The sequence below is a fragment of the Leptodactylus fuscus genome, chromosome 6 (genome assembly GCF_031893055.1).
Source record: "Leptodactylus fuscus isolate aLepFus1 chromosome 6, aLepFus1.hap2, whole genome shotgun sequence".
Classification (NCBI taxonomy): domain Eukaryota; kingdom Metazoa; phylum Chordata; class Amphibia; order Anura; family Leptodactylidae; genus Leptodactylus; species Leptodactylus fuscus.
The window spans coordinates 127,634,684-127,647,373 of record NC_134270.1 but is presented as its reverse complement, the minus strand read 5'-3'; the positions used below and the strand labels follow the sequence as shown (position 1 = coordinate 127,647,373).

General features: G+C 41.3%; 1 protein-coding gene across 1 annotated transcript in view; it reads left to right on the top strand.

The window, feature by feature from the left end:
• CALCOCO2 (calcium binding and coiled-coil domain 2) overlaps nucleotides 1–11,719 on the top strand; it is a 49,931-nt gene extending 38,212 nt beyond the window's left edge. Inside the window, exons 15-19 of the mRNA XM_075278290.1 lie at nucleotides 2,688–2,789; nucleotides 4,261–4,347; nucleotides 4,640–4,742; nucleotides 7,174–7,199; nucleotides 8,666–11,719. Of these exons, the coding sequence (XP_075134391.1) occupies nucleotides 2,688–2,789; nucleotides 4,261–4,347; nucleotides 4,640–4,742; nucleotides 7,174–7,199; nucleotides 8,666–8,809 (462 nt within the window). The 3' untranslated portion in view covers nucleotides 8,810–11,719. The remainder of the gene's footprint in view (nucleotides 1–2,687; nucleotides 2,790–4,260; nucleotides 4,348–4,639; nucleotides 4,743–7,173; nucleotides 7,200–8,665) is intronic.
• The last annotated feature ends 971 nt before the right edge of the window (nucleotides 11,720–12,690 follow it).

Genomic DNA, 12,690 nt, shown 5'->3' with positions numbered 1-12,690 from the left:
CAGTATTGCAAAACAATAGAGGGCGCTCACTGGAATGTGCAAGCCTAACTTCCCTGATGTAGTTGGGAAGACAGAATTCCAGTGAAATAACCCAATAAAGGTTGCTCCCTTTTGCGTCATGCTCGACCTTCCAAGAGGCCTTTGTTTGTGGAGCATGACGCAAAAGGGAGCAACCTTTATTGGGTTATTTCACTGGAATTCTGCGCAGGTGTACAAGTGTGACCCCCGCAGCGCTGGAAGAAGAAGATGAAGAGGCCGTTGCTGATGAAGATGGAGGCGGCGTTGGAGAGTTCTCACGCCCCCAGTGCAGTTTGAGCATTGGGGCCAGCCCCAGTGCTGCAAGAGAACTCCTTTGCATACGGACGAAAAACAGATTTTTAACCGAACAGCGGGGCGAAGAAGACATCTAAAGTTAGGAGAAGAATAGCCTTTAAGGCTATTCCCACGTGTCAACTAGAAAAAAAAAAAAGTTTTTTTAATGGTAGAATCCCTTTAAGGTGTCTCATCATTCTTTAAACCAACTTCTGCAGTAATAGTAAAGCGGATATTTGTGCTTCCTCAATCCTTCTAAAGGTTCCTTGGCCTACCAGAGCAATATAACTATTGAAATATGTGGCATGCTTCAATAGTTATACAAGGATTTTACCTATGGTATAAGCGATCTAATGATTGCAGCCCTCTTGAGGGGATGGTGTATAAAAAAACAAACAAACAAATAAAAAAAAAAAAAAAAACACCACTTTGAATGCACAGATCCCCTCTTTGTTTTTGGAGAAGGTATAGAGTATTGTAGGGTTTAGGCATTGACTAGTCCATTCCAAGAGCCAAAGATTAGCACTTGTAGTAATAATAATAATAATAATAATAAATTTTATTTATATAGCGCCAACATATTCCGCAGCGCTGTACAATTTGTAGGGTTCAAATCCAGACAGAAAGATACATTACAAAGAAAATCATTTCACACAATGGGACTGAGGGCCCTGCTCGCCAGAGCTTACAATCTATAAGGTAGAGGGGGTGACACAAGAGGTAGCAGGGGCGGCATTGCTTATGCAGAGGTCAGACACTTTTGTAATAGAGGTGACTGTCATTGCATAAACATAAGACTTTATGAGCAGTTGACAGTCGTGTCCTGTAACATGTGGATGGAGCTTGGACAGATAAAGTTATCCTTAGATGACATCATATCATGTGGGGAAGTGTGGGAGCGGAGACAGAGGAGGGTTAAGGGTTTACGTTAGACATTGTGATAGGCCTGTCCGAAAAGATGCGTCTTTAGTTTGTGTTTGAAACTGTAGAAATTGGGAGTTAATCTGATTGTCCGGGGTAGAGCATTCCAGAGAAGTGGTGCAACTCGGGAGAAGTCTTGTATACGAGCGTGGGAGGTTCTGATAATAGAGGATGTAAGTGTTAGGTCATTGAGTGAGCGGAGAGCACGGGTTGGGCGGTAGACAGAGATGAGGGAGGAAATGTAGGGAGGTGCGGCATTATGGAGAGCTTTGTGGATGAGTGTGATAACTTTATATTTTATTCTATAATGAATAGGCAGCCAATGTAGTGACTGGCACAGACCAGAGGCATCACTGTAGCGTCTAGCCTGATAGATGAGCCTGGACGCTGCATTCAGAATAGATTGTAGAGGGGAGGGTTTAGTGAGGGGAAGACCGATTAGTAAGGAGTTACAGTAGTCAAGGCGAGAATGAATCAGAGAGACAATAAGTGTCTTTAGTGTATCTCTGGTAAGGAAAGGACGTATTCTGGAGATGTTTTTGAGGTGGAGGTGACATGAACGTGCGAGTGATTCAATATGAGGGGTGAAGGAAAGGTCTGCATCAAACATGACCCCGAGGCAGCGGGCCTGCTGCCTAGGAGTTATAGTAAGGCCTGAGACTGCAATGGATATATCAGGGACAGATCTATTAGATGGTGGAGACAGTAGTAGCTCAGTCTTGGAGAGATTTAGTTTCAGATAGAGTGAGGACATGATATTTGAGACAGCAGTGAGACAGTTGCTGGTGTTCTGTATGAGTGCAGGGGTGATGTCCCGGGAAGATGTGTATAATTGGGTGTCATCAGCATAAAGATGGTACCTGAAGCCAAATCTGGCGATGGTTTGTCCAATGGGGGCTGTGTAGAGAGAAAAGAGCAGGGGGCCTAGGACCGAGCCCTGAGGAACCCCAACAGCAAGGGAAAGCGGGGAGGAAACAGAGCTCGCAAATGATACACTGAAAGTGCGGTCTGAGAGATAAGAGGAGAACCAGGAGAGCGCAGTGTCATTGAGGCCGACTGAGCGGAGCATAGTGAGGAGGAGATGATGGTCAACAGTGTCAAAGGCTGCAGAGAGGTCCAGTAGAATAAGAAGAGAGAAGTCACCATTGGATTTAGCCATTAGGAGATCATTGGAGACTTTTGTGAGAGCCGTTTCAGTAGAGTGCAGAGCACGGAAACCAGATTGTAAGGGGTCAAGCAGAGAGTTAGCGGATTAGACGAGAATAGACCAGGCGTTCCACTTGTACATTAATTATATAGCCATTGGTAGAAAATAACCTGAAAGCCTAGGTTCAACCAGTCCTGATGTGACCCTGCTTATGTGAAAATAAATTCAGTCCAGCAGAAAAGAAGGGTCATGATGAGATACATGCATACCACGTGGGGGATGATTTCTATCTGCACATTTTATTTAGAGCAATATGGAAGCAGAAAGAACAGTGAGAGAACTGAGGACACAGCTGAAATCTGCTCAAGAGGAGAAGCTCTGCATAGAACAGAAACTGGCAAAGCAGCAGGTACATGTATAGTATAAGCTCATGTCTAACAGTTAGCTATAAATCATACAATACACTCACCGGCCACTTTGTTAGGTACACCATGCTAGTAACGGGTTGGACCCCCTTTTGCCTTCAGAACTGCCTCAATTCTTCGTGGCATAGATTCAACAAGGTGCTGGAAGGATTCCTCAGAGATTTTGGTCCATATTGACATGATGGCATCACACAGTTGCCGCAGATTTGTCGGCTGCACATCCATGATGCGAATCTCCCGTTCCACCACATCCCAAAGATGCTCTATTGGATTGAGATCTGGTGACTGTGGAGGCCATTGGAGTACAGTGAACTCATTGTCATGTTCAAGAAACCAGTCTGAGATGATTCCAGCTTTATGACATGGCGCATTATCCTGCTGAAAGTAGCCATCAGATGTTGGGTACATTGTGGTCATAAAGGGATGGACATGGTCAGCAACAATACTCAGGTAGGCTTTGGCGTTGCAACGATGCTCAATTGGTACCAAGGGGCCCAAAGAGTGCCAAGAAAATATTCCCCACACCATGACACCACCACCACCAGCCTGAACCGTTGATACAAGGCAGGATGGATCCATGCTTTCATGTTGTTGACGCCAAATTCTGACCCTACCATCCGAATGTCGCAGCAGAAATCGAGACTCATCAGACCAGGCAACGTTTTTCCAATCTTCAATTGTCCAATTTCGATGAGCTTGTGCAAATTGTAGCCTCAGTTTCCTGTTCTTAGCTGAAAGGAGTGGCACCCGGTGTGGTCTTCTGCTGCTGTAGCCCATCTGCCTCAAAGTTCGACGTACTGTGCGTTCAGAGATGCTCTTCTGGCTACCTTGGTTGTAACGGGTGGCTATTTGAGTCACTGTTGCCTTTCTATCAGCTCGAACCAGTCTGGCCATTCTCCTCTGACCTCTGGCATCAACAACGCATTTCCACCCACAGAACTGCCGCTCACTGGATGTTTTTTTCTTTTTCGGACCATTCTCTGTAAACCCTAGAGATGGTTGTGCGTGAAAATCCCAGTAGATCAGCAGTTTCTGAAATACTCAGACCAGCCCTTCTGGCACCAACAACCATGCCACGTTCAAAGGCACTCAAATCACCTTTCTTCCCCATACTGATGCTCAGTTTGAACTGCAGGAGATTGTCTTGACCATGTCTACATGCCTAAATGCACTGAGTTGCCGCCATGTGATTGGCTGATTAGAAATTAAGTGTTGACGAGCAGTTGGACAGGTGTACCTAATAAAGTGGCCGGTGAGTGTATATTAGCATTGATAAGGTATGTGAAAGAAACTGTTGAAACTAGACAACTACTTTTTAAATATAAGGGACAGAAGTATGTTATATTACAGAACTTGTAACAATTCACAAACAAGTTGCCTGGACTTGGTTTTTAATGTTTTGCTAAGCTACATCATAGGACACAGAAGTAATAGTTGTGTTTTTATTGTTTACAGGATATAAATAGAAAATACGGAGAACAAATTATTTTATTGAAAAGTACTATAGAACTTCGTGAAACTGAAATTCAGGACTTGGACAAGGTATTACACTGAGCTACAAGTGATTGTAGTATACTATAGTTTATATAGATATTTATAGACGTGCCAGATAATACAGGATATTATTAAATCCAGCCTGTCTCTGGTCCTGTGAATGTTGGGTCAAACAACTATTAACTATCACTATCTCATATATACAATTTGCAAAACAATAAAAGGCTACGCATTGATTGTACTGTATGTATAGGATATGTATAGGATATCAGTAGGAATTAGTAGGAATTGTATAGGTCTTACATGTGATCTTCTTTGACTCGTGTTTATTCATTTCTAGAATCGCACTTTTGAGATAGATCCATTCTACAGTTTGTTAGACAGATTGCCTACCAGTTCTGTACCTCCAAACCAAGGCCTGCTTTTTGGGAATCCATATGAAGGTATCCAACCTGTAGCTTTCTAGATGTTTTACATTACAAGAAGATGATTTCTGCTGCCCTGTCTGGCAGTAAAATAAAACGGGTATATGGAGAGAAGCTGAACTCTATGTTATAATACATACAGTACAGACCAAAAGTTTGGACACACCTTCTCATTCAAAGAGTTTTCTGTATATTCATGACTATGAAAACTGTACATTCACACTGAAGGCATCAAAACTATGAATTAACACATGTGGAATTATATACTTAATAAAAAAGTGGGAAACAACTGAAAATGCTTTGCACACTCTTGGCATTCTCTTGATGAGCTTCAAGAGGTTGTCACCAGAAATGGTTTTCACTTCACGGGTGTGCCCTGTCAGGTTTAATAAGTGGGATTTCTTGCCTTATAAATGGGGTTGGAACCATCAGTTGTGTTGTACAGAAGTAAGGTGGATACACAGCTGATAGTCCTACTGAATAGACTGTTAGAATTTGTATTATGGCAAGAAAAGCAGCTAAGTAAAGAAAAACAAGTGGCCATCATTACTTTAAGAAATGAAGGTCAGTCAGTTAGAAAAATTGGGAAAACTTTGAAAGTGTCCCAAAGTGCAGTTGCAAAAACCTTCCAGCGCTACAAAGAAACTGGCTCACATGAGGAGCGCCCCAGGAAAGGAAGACCAAGAGTCACCTCTGCTGCGGAGGATAAGTTCATCTGAGTCACCAGCCTCAGAAATGGCAGGATAACAGCAGCTCAGATTAGAGACCAGGTCAATGCCACACAGAGTTCTAGCAGCAGACACATCTCTACAACAACTGTTAAGAGGAGACTTTGTGCAGCAGGCCTTCATGGTAAAATAGCTGCTAGAAAACCACTGCTAAGGACAAGCAACAAGCAGAAGAGATTTGTTTGGGCTAAAGAACACAAGGAATGGACATTAGATCAGCGGAAATCTGTGCTTTGGTCTGAAGAGTCCAAATTTGAGATCTTTGGTTCCAACCACCGTGTCTTTGTGTGACACAGAAAAGGTGAACGGATGGACTCTACATGCCTGGTTCCCACCGTGAAGCATGGAGGAGGAGGTGTGATGGTGTGGGGGTGCCAAGCTGGTGACACTGTTAGGGATTTATACAAAATTGAAGGCATACTGAACCGGCATGGCTACCACAGCATCTTGCAGCGGCATGCTATTCCATCCGGTTTGCATTTAGTTGGACCATCATTTCAACAGGACAATGACCCCAAACACACCTCCAGGCTGTGTAAGGGCTATTTGACCAAGAAGGAGAGTGATGGGGCGCTACGCCAGATGACCTGGCCTCCACAGTCACCAGACCTGAACCCAATCGAGAGGTTTGGGGTGAGCTGGACTGCAGAGTGAAGGCAAAAAGGCCAACAAATGCTAAGCATCTCTGGGAACTCCTTCAAGACTGTTGGAAGACTATTTCAGGTGACTACCTCTTGAAGCTCATCAAGAGAATGCCAAGAGTGTGCAAAGCAGGAATCAAAGCAAAAGGTGGCTACTTTGAAGAACCTAGAATATAAGACATTTTCACTTGTTTCACACTTTTTTGTTAAGTATATAATTCCACATGTGTTATTTCATAGTTTTGATGCCTTCAGTGTGAATCTACAAATTTCATAGTCGTGAAAATACAGAAAACTCTTTGAATGAGAAGGTGTGTCCAAACTTTTGGTCTGTACTGTAAGTCTATATGATTTGGACCAGATTTTAAGTATAAAGGAGAGTAGATCCCCACAGGTCTCCTAGGAGAGACAGTTTCAATCCTGATTACCCCGCCCATACACATTGATTAACAGCCTTCTCTGTACACACTGATGCACGTACAGCTGTCAATCACTGTGTATGGGAGGGACAATCAGGACTCTCACTGTCCCAATTAGGAGTCCTGTCAGGATTACTCTGTTTTTTACCTAGAAACCTTACTCCAGATTTATCGATCTCTCAATCCCTCCATTCATCATATCCTGCTCTCAAGTAAGATGCTAGAAATTACCAGACAGGTTCACATTAAAGTTCATTGCATCTCTCTGATGTGTGCACTGGCATAACCGATAAACTACATTTGTGTGGTTATACTATAATAAGCCTTTTAGATATGGTGTCATATCAACAAAACTGTGCAGGTTACGTAGTGAGCAAAACATTTATTTACTTCCTTTTGTTTACATAGCGCCAACATATTCCATAGTGCTGCAATAGTGTTCTTAACAGGATTACATCTGTCACCTCCATGATCCAACATGTTTGTACTGTCTAGATAGATCGTATTTGTAGACAAGTAGTACTTATAAACAACCTGTTATCTGTACAAGAGAAGATATTGAGTGAAGATCAATTAAATTTATCGATTTCTACAAATCTCTCTTTCTGTATTTTCACATTTTATTTACTAGCTTTCATTGATCTATGTTTTTATGTTTCAGCAACTTCTCCTAATTTCTCCATGGAGGTGAGTACAGAATTATGGTGTAGTTTTTAAATCATTTACAAGCATTCATTAAGCTAAAGATGACGATATATACATAATGTATATGAATCCCATATAAGGCCCAGTTCAAAGGCATTGTCTCACATGGAAAACCCCATTTTCTATTGAATTTGATATATTGTTCAGCTCATCACTACAGATCAGTAATCTGCTGCTGGCCATATATTTTCCCTGAAGTAGAATTATAATATGTAATTGTTAGAATAAATAATACAGTATTACATGCATATCTGGACTCGGTGGTTAGCACTGTTACTTTGCAAAGTTGAGGTCCTGGGTTTTAATTGGACCAAAGGTAACATCTGCATGGAGTTACATAGTAGATGAAGTTGGATAAAGACACAGGTCCATAGGGTCCCACCTATAACTCCCTCACTAGTTTGGCAATAAACCCCGCATCATGTCAATAGGCTTATTAACTGTCATGCATGATGTTAAGGGGGCAGCCCCTAGAGGGCAGCATACAGAGGCTCTGTTCTCCTAATTACATCCTGGAGAATAGATTTGCCTATTTTTTTACCCAGAATCCCTAGCGGAGCAGGAATGACTTGTAAGTCTCCGTACGCCTATGTAGGCACACACTCTTCCTAATGTGTATGATTATCCCCTGACCCTCATCTATAGTCTCTCACTCTGCCAAACTAGTATCCCTGCGCTATGCTGGGGAGGTCCAAAAGACCGAAACAGCACTGTCCATAGCTGGGAATCTGTTCCTTTTGGAATAGAAATACTAGTTTGGCAATAACCTCCGCATCATGTTAGTAGGTTTATTAACTGAGTCATGCATGATGTTAAGGGGGCTGCCCCTAGAGGGCAGCATACAGAGGCACTGTTCTCCTAATTACATCCTGGAGAATAGATTTGCATATATTTTTACCCAGAATCCCTTATGGTGTTGATTCAGAGGAAGGTAAAAAAAAATACAAAAACAAACCATAAACCCATGGGAGTGATGCCAATTGCACTATGTCAGAGGAAGAAATTCAGGGGAATTTCTTTCCAATTCCCAATCTGACAATCGCTGTAAAACCCTGGATCAACTTATGTTTGCCAAAGTCTAAAACCGGTAACATTTTTAAGTTCAAGAAATACATCCAGGTCCCGTCTGAACTTGCACAATGAATTTACCATCACCACTCCCTGTGGCATAGAGCTCCATTGCCTCACTGCTCCTACAGTAAAGAATCTCTGTCTATGTTGCTGGTGAAATGTTCTTTCCTCTTGGAGGAGAGGATGCCCCCTTGTCACTGTCACAGGTCTAGGAGTAAAAAAAATCATTAGAAAGGTCTTTGTGCTGTCCCTTCATGTATTTCTATGTGTGATTAGATAGGACACTCTTTTGGCTGGCTGGGGCCATATAAACATATGTACACCCATTCAGCATATGCTCTGAGATCATTCTCCTATATCATGTCTTCTCATTTCAGTATGGATCAACCACAAGCTCTACAAGCAGACAGCCATCAAGTCCTTTACAGTGTCCTATATGTTCTGAAACTTTTATGTCTCATGAACGTCAAATATTGGAAGATCATGTGATGTGTCATGATTTTGATGAAGTCAGGCCATAATCATATTCTCATCTCTAGCTGTTCACATAAAATATAGAGTAGCTTTAGTTGTAGAAGTGATATGCTGAAGACTTAAAGACTTGTGATAAAAATATTAATCTAGGAATGATATTGTAGATCACTACAAAGTATTGGGATCAGTACTGCTGTGACCTCACAAACCTCATGGATTGGCACACATGGCCTACTTGCATAAACCCGTGTTGCTCAGCAGACCAGTGGCAGCATCCATAAGCCAGTATTAGCAGAAGAAAGCCAGCGGCGCTCACCATCAGCAGTTCATAACTTTATTCAGAGGGGCATAGGATGTATACACCTCCGCTCAACAATATACATTTTACATCGCCTCCTTGAATACAACAAACTTTACATACTTGCTATGAATAAAGACGCAGGTCCATCAAGTTTAACCTATAACCCTATGGTGTTGACCCTAGCAACATGAATTGTAAACTTAGTTAAAAACAGCAAATAAAGACATAGGGAATGAAATTGGGATATACAAATGTGCAACAATGTACATAGAAAATATGTATATGCGGTCTTTAAACAGATTTCTGTCGTGGAGCACACCCATTGCACTTGAGCATCATTTGCATAGTGTGCAATTGTCATATGCATTGGCAACCTTGCAAGACAGAAGACTGTCACCACTAAGGGGAAATCTCTGCAAATTTTTATTATGTATATTAGTAAAAATGTTATGTTCCCAGGAAGGAAAGAAGAAGAGATGACTTTGAAATTGGAGGCACTAAGACCCCTTGCTTCACCAAGTATATGTTGCTACTTTCTTAAGATCCAGAATGGACTGCCAAATTTTTAGATAAATACTGTAAGGTATATAAATGCTCTGCAACTTTATCCTTAAAGTTGAAAATAACTTTTGCTTCCCTGCCAGCATGTGTCATTTTTGTAGTATACTTTAATAACTGATTTTGGCTCCTTTCCATGAAGTCCTGCCCTGAAATCCACTTTCTTTCCCCTCTGTATTCTTTTGCATTACTGGCAGCAGATATCCTCATTGCTTCTTACTGTGGGTGTAATACAGAGAGGCTGAAGCTAGAGGTCCTTGTCCATGTCCTTGGGCTGGCCAAGGAAGTGTTGCATCTGGCAGAGGTATTCGTGGGAACCCTTGATGTGTGTGAATGAGCTTTGATTTTCGGAAAAATTCTATGTAGACGCCTTGCCATGAGAGGCAGGATATGCGGCTGCAGGACGTCCTGCACATATTGTGTCTCGTGTACCATTACTAGGAGTGATCAATTGTCATATCTGATGCCCCCCCAGATCATCACACCAAAACAATTGCTTCACCACCACAAAGTCTCTAGACTTGAATCAGACTGTCATTTGATTTCAAACAATCTGGATTTGTTGCTCAAGACAATATATGTTTCCAGTCCTTAGCAGTTCAAGTTTACACAAAGTTGCAAACAAAGGCATTGGTGGCTGACTGTCAATGGCAGGACACGTAAATAGCACGGAGACACCAAATTTCCTTCTGCTAAGTGCCTGGGAATGGTCCAGAAAGACACAGGTGTATAATGAAGATGCCAACTTTGTCTGGATGGTGGACAAAACTGTAGGAGTTGCTTATGCTGGTCAGTGGATTAAATAAGAGGTACACTACCCTAAAGTAACCTTTGAGAGCTTATACAGTATATAGGACAGAATGGCTACAAAAAGAATAGGCAATATAACAGACCCTCTTATACTTCTGCTTATATATGCGTGGCTTTGGCTCAAAAAATGCAGCAAAATCTACAACAAAAAAAACTGCGTTTCCGCAAAGTGTGGCTTCATCCTTAAGCTGTCTTGTGGCAATATCCAGTTTGTAATCAAATCACAGCTGTCAGCACTTACATAACTGCTTGAGACATAACTGTATACTAAGTTATGACATCTGACATTCCTGAGTGCATTGGTTTTCCGTTAATGAATGTATTTTCAGAAACCTCTTCAGTTGAAAACAAAGCCAAAGATTTGCATATTTAGTTATATGCAGATGCTTTATATATCTCTGGAAATAATAAAGGTAGGATGCTTCTTTAGGTTATATAATAGAGCAGAATCTCATATCTCATACAACACCAGAACTACAGTTCTACGTTTTACAACGTCTGAGATGTGTTTGAAGTGAACCCTTGCAGCTCCAGCTTCTCTGTATTATACCTTCTATATTACTCAGCAAATCTGCTGCCAAAAACAGGGGGACAGAAAGGAGTTATCAAGGTAAGATTTCATATTAAGGAGCCAAAACCCATGAACAAAGTCTATGATATAATTTATTAATGAAACTAATTCTGCAAGAAAATCAACAGTTCTTTGAACGTTTAGGTACACTTTAATATCCAGACTTCATCCTTTGTGACTTATTTGCTAACTATATTGGTATAACTAACTGCTTGGGTTTGTTTTCAACATGTAGACCCCCAAAGGGCTTTAGTACGTAAAATCCTGTGTCTCTGCATCCATCTTACCAGACAGCTATTTTCACTTAGAAACAATGCAAACACTTTTTTTCCACTTAAATTTATCTAGGACCTGACAAAAATCTTGCAAAAAATTGATAGCGTAGCTAAGTATAGCAAGAGCTCATAAACATGTATGTGTGTTATATTATGGCTGCATTTTTTTATGGTGCTGTATGAGGACAAAGAATTGCAATATGGCAATATGTATGAGGGCTAATACCTAAAAAGCAGAATAGACACTCCAAAGCGTGACTGGTCTTCAAGTCTAAATGTTGAAATGGTTATGCTACGGTATACTATATACATAGAGTAGTAGAAATCTCATTTCCTCATATTTACAGGTGATTCTGTTTTACTTGTTTATATAATTCATATTCCACTAAAAACTCCAAAGGTTGATTCATAATAAAAGAACGTCTATATAAACCTAACTATAAATAGTGGCGTGCTCTTTTTGTGCATTGCGACATATACTATTTCTTAGTCGTTTTGAAGCTCTGAGGTCTGCTTGGTCCATATCTCTGACGTGCTGTCATGTATGGCCGCCTTCTGTTTCTTCTCAGCATTTCAAGTCTTGTGACACCATATGCTGTTGTGATGCAAAATCACTTTACATTGGGGCCTTGCTTGATATTGCAGCCCAACCCCCTTTACTTGAATGGGGCCGAGCTTCTGCTGTACCATGCGACAAATCAACATTGCATCATCCGCACAAGTAAGTCACAGCACTGCGTCCTCGTCAGACAGCTGATATGCAGGGGTCCTGGGTGTCAGATTGCCAAGTCACATTACAATGGCCTAATCTAAAGTGAAGTAATTAATATGAAGTCCTAGAAAATTCCTTAAATGATCCTGGTACATAGGATAAAGCCACAGTTAATGAGGTTGTCCAGGATTTGAAAGAAAAAAAAAAGTAACATTAGGCCAGGGGAAGTTAAATACAAAGAAAAAAAAAAAACCCGTACTCACATATCCTTAGTGCTATGGTATCGCCTGTCCTTTTCCTTATGCAGCTTCTTTGGAAAAAAACAGCGGCGCAGCAGGGCTGGACCACGCTGGGAGACAACGGAGCACCGTGGACATGGATATTTCCATAACTCCTGTACAAGTGAATAGAGAGACACATCTATGTGTGTCCCCTCTGCAGTTTCATAAAAAGACAGGTCCCCTTGTTCTTGAGGACATTTGCAGAGCCCAGAGCCACATCAATCATGTATTTAGGCCATATTCGATGGATATAGCCAAAAATAGAGATGTGAATACCTTTTTGAAGTGCCTGAAAAGTGGATGGGATTCTGGATAATCCCATCCACTCATTGCAGAAAAAAAAAAAAAATCTGCAGTGGAAAAGCTGAGTTTTTTTTTTTTTTTTTTTTAAATTGCAGCATGTCAATTCTACCTGCATAA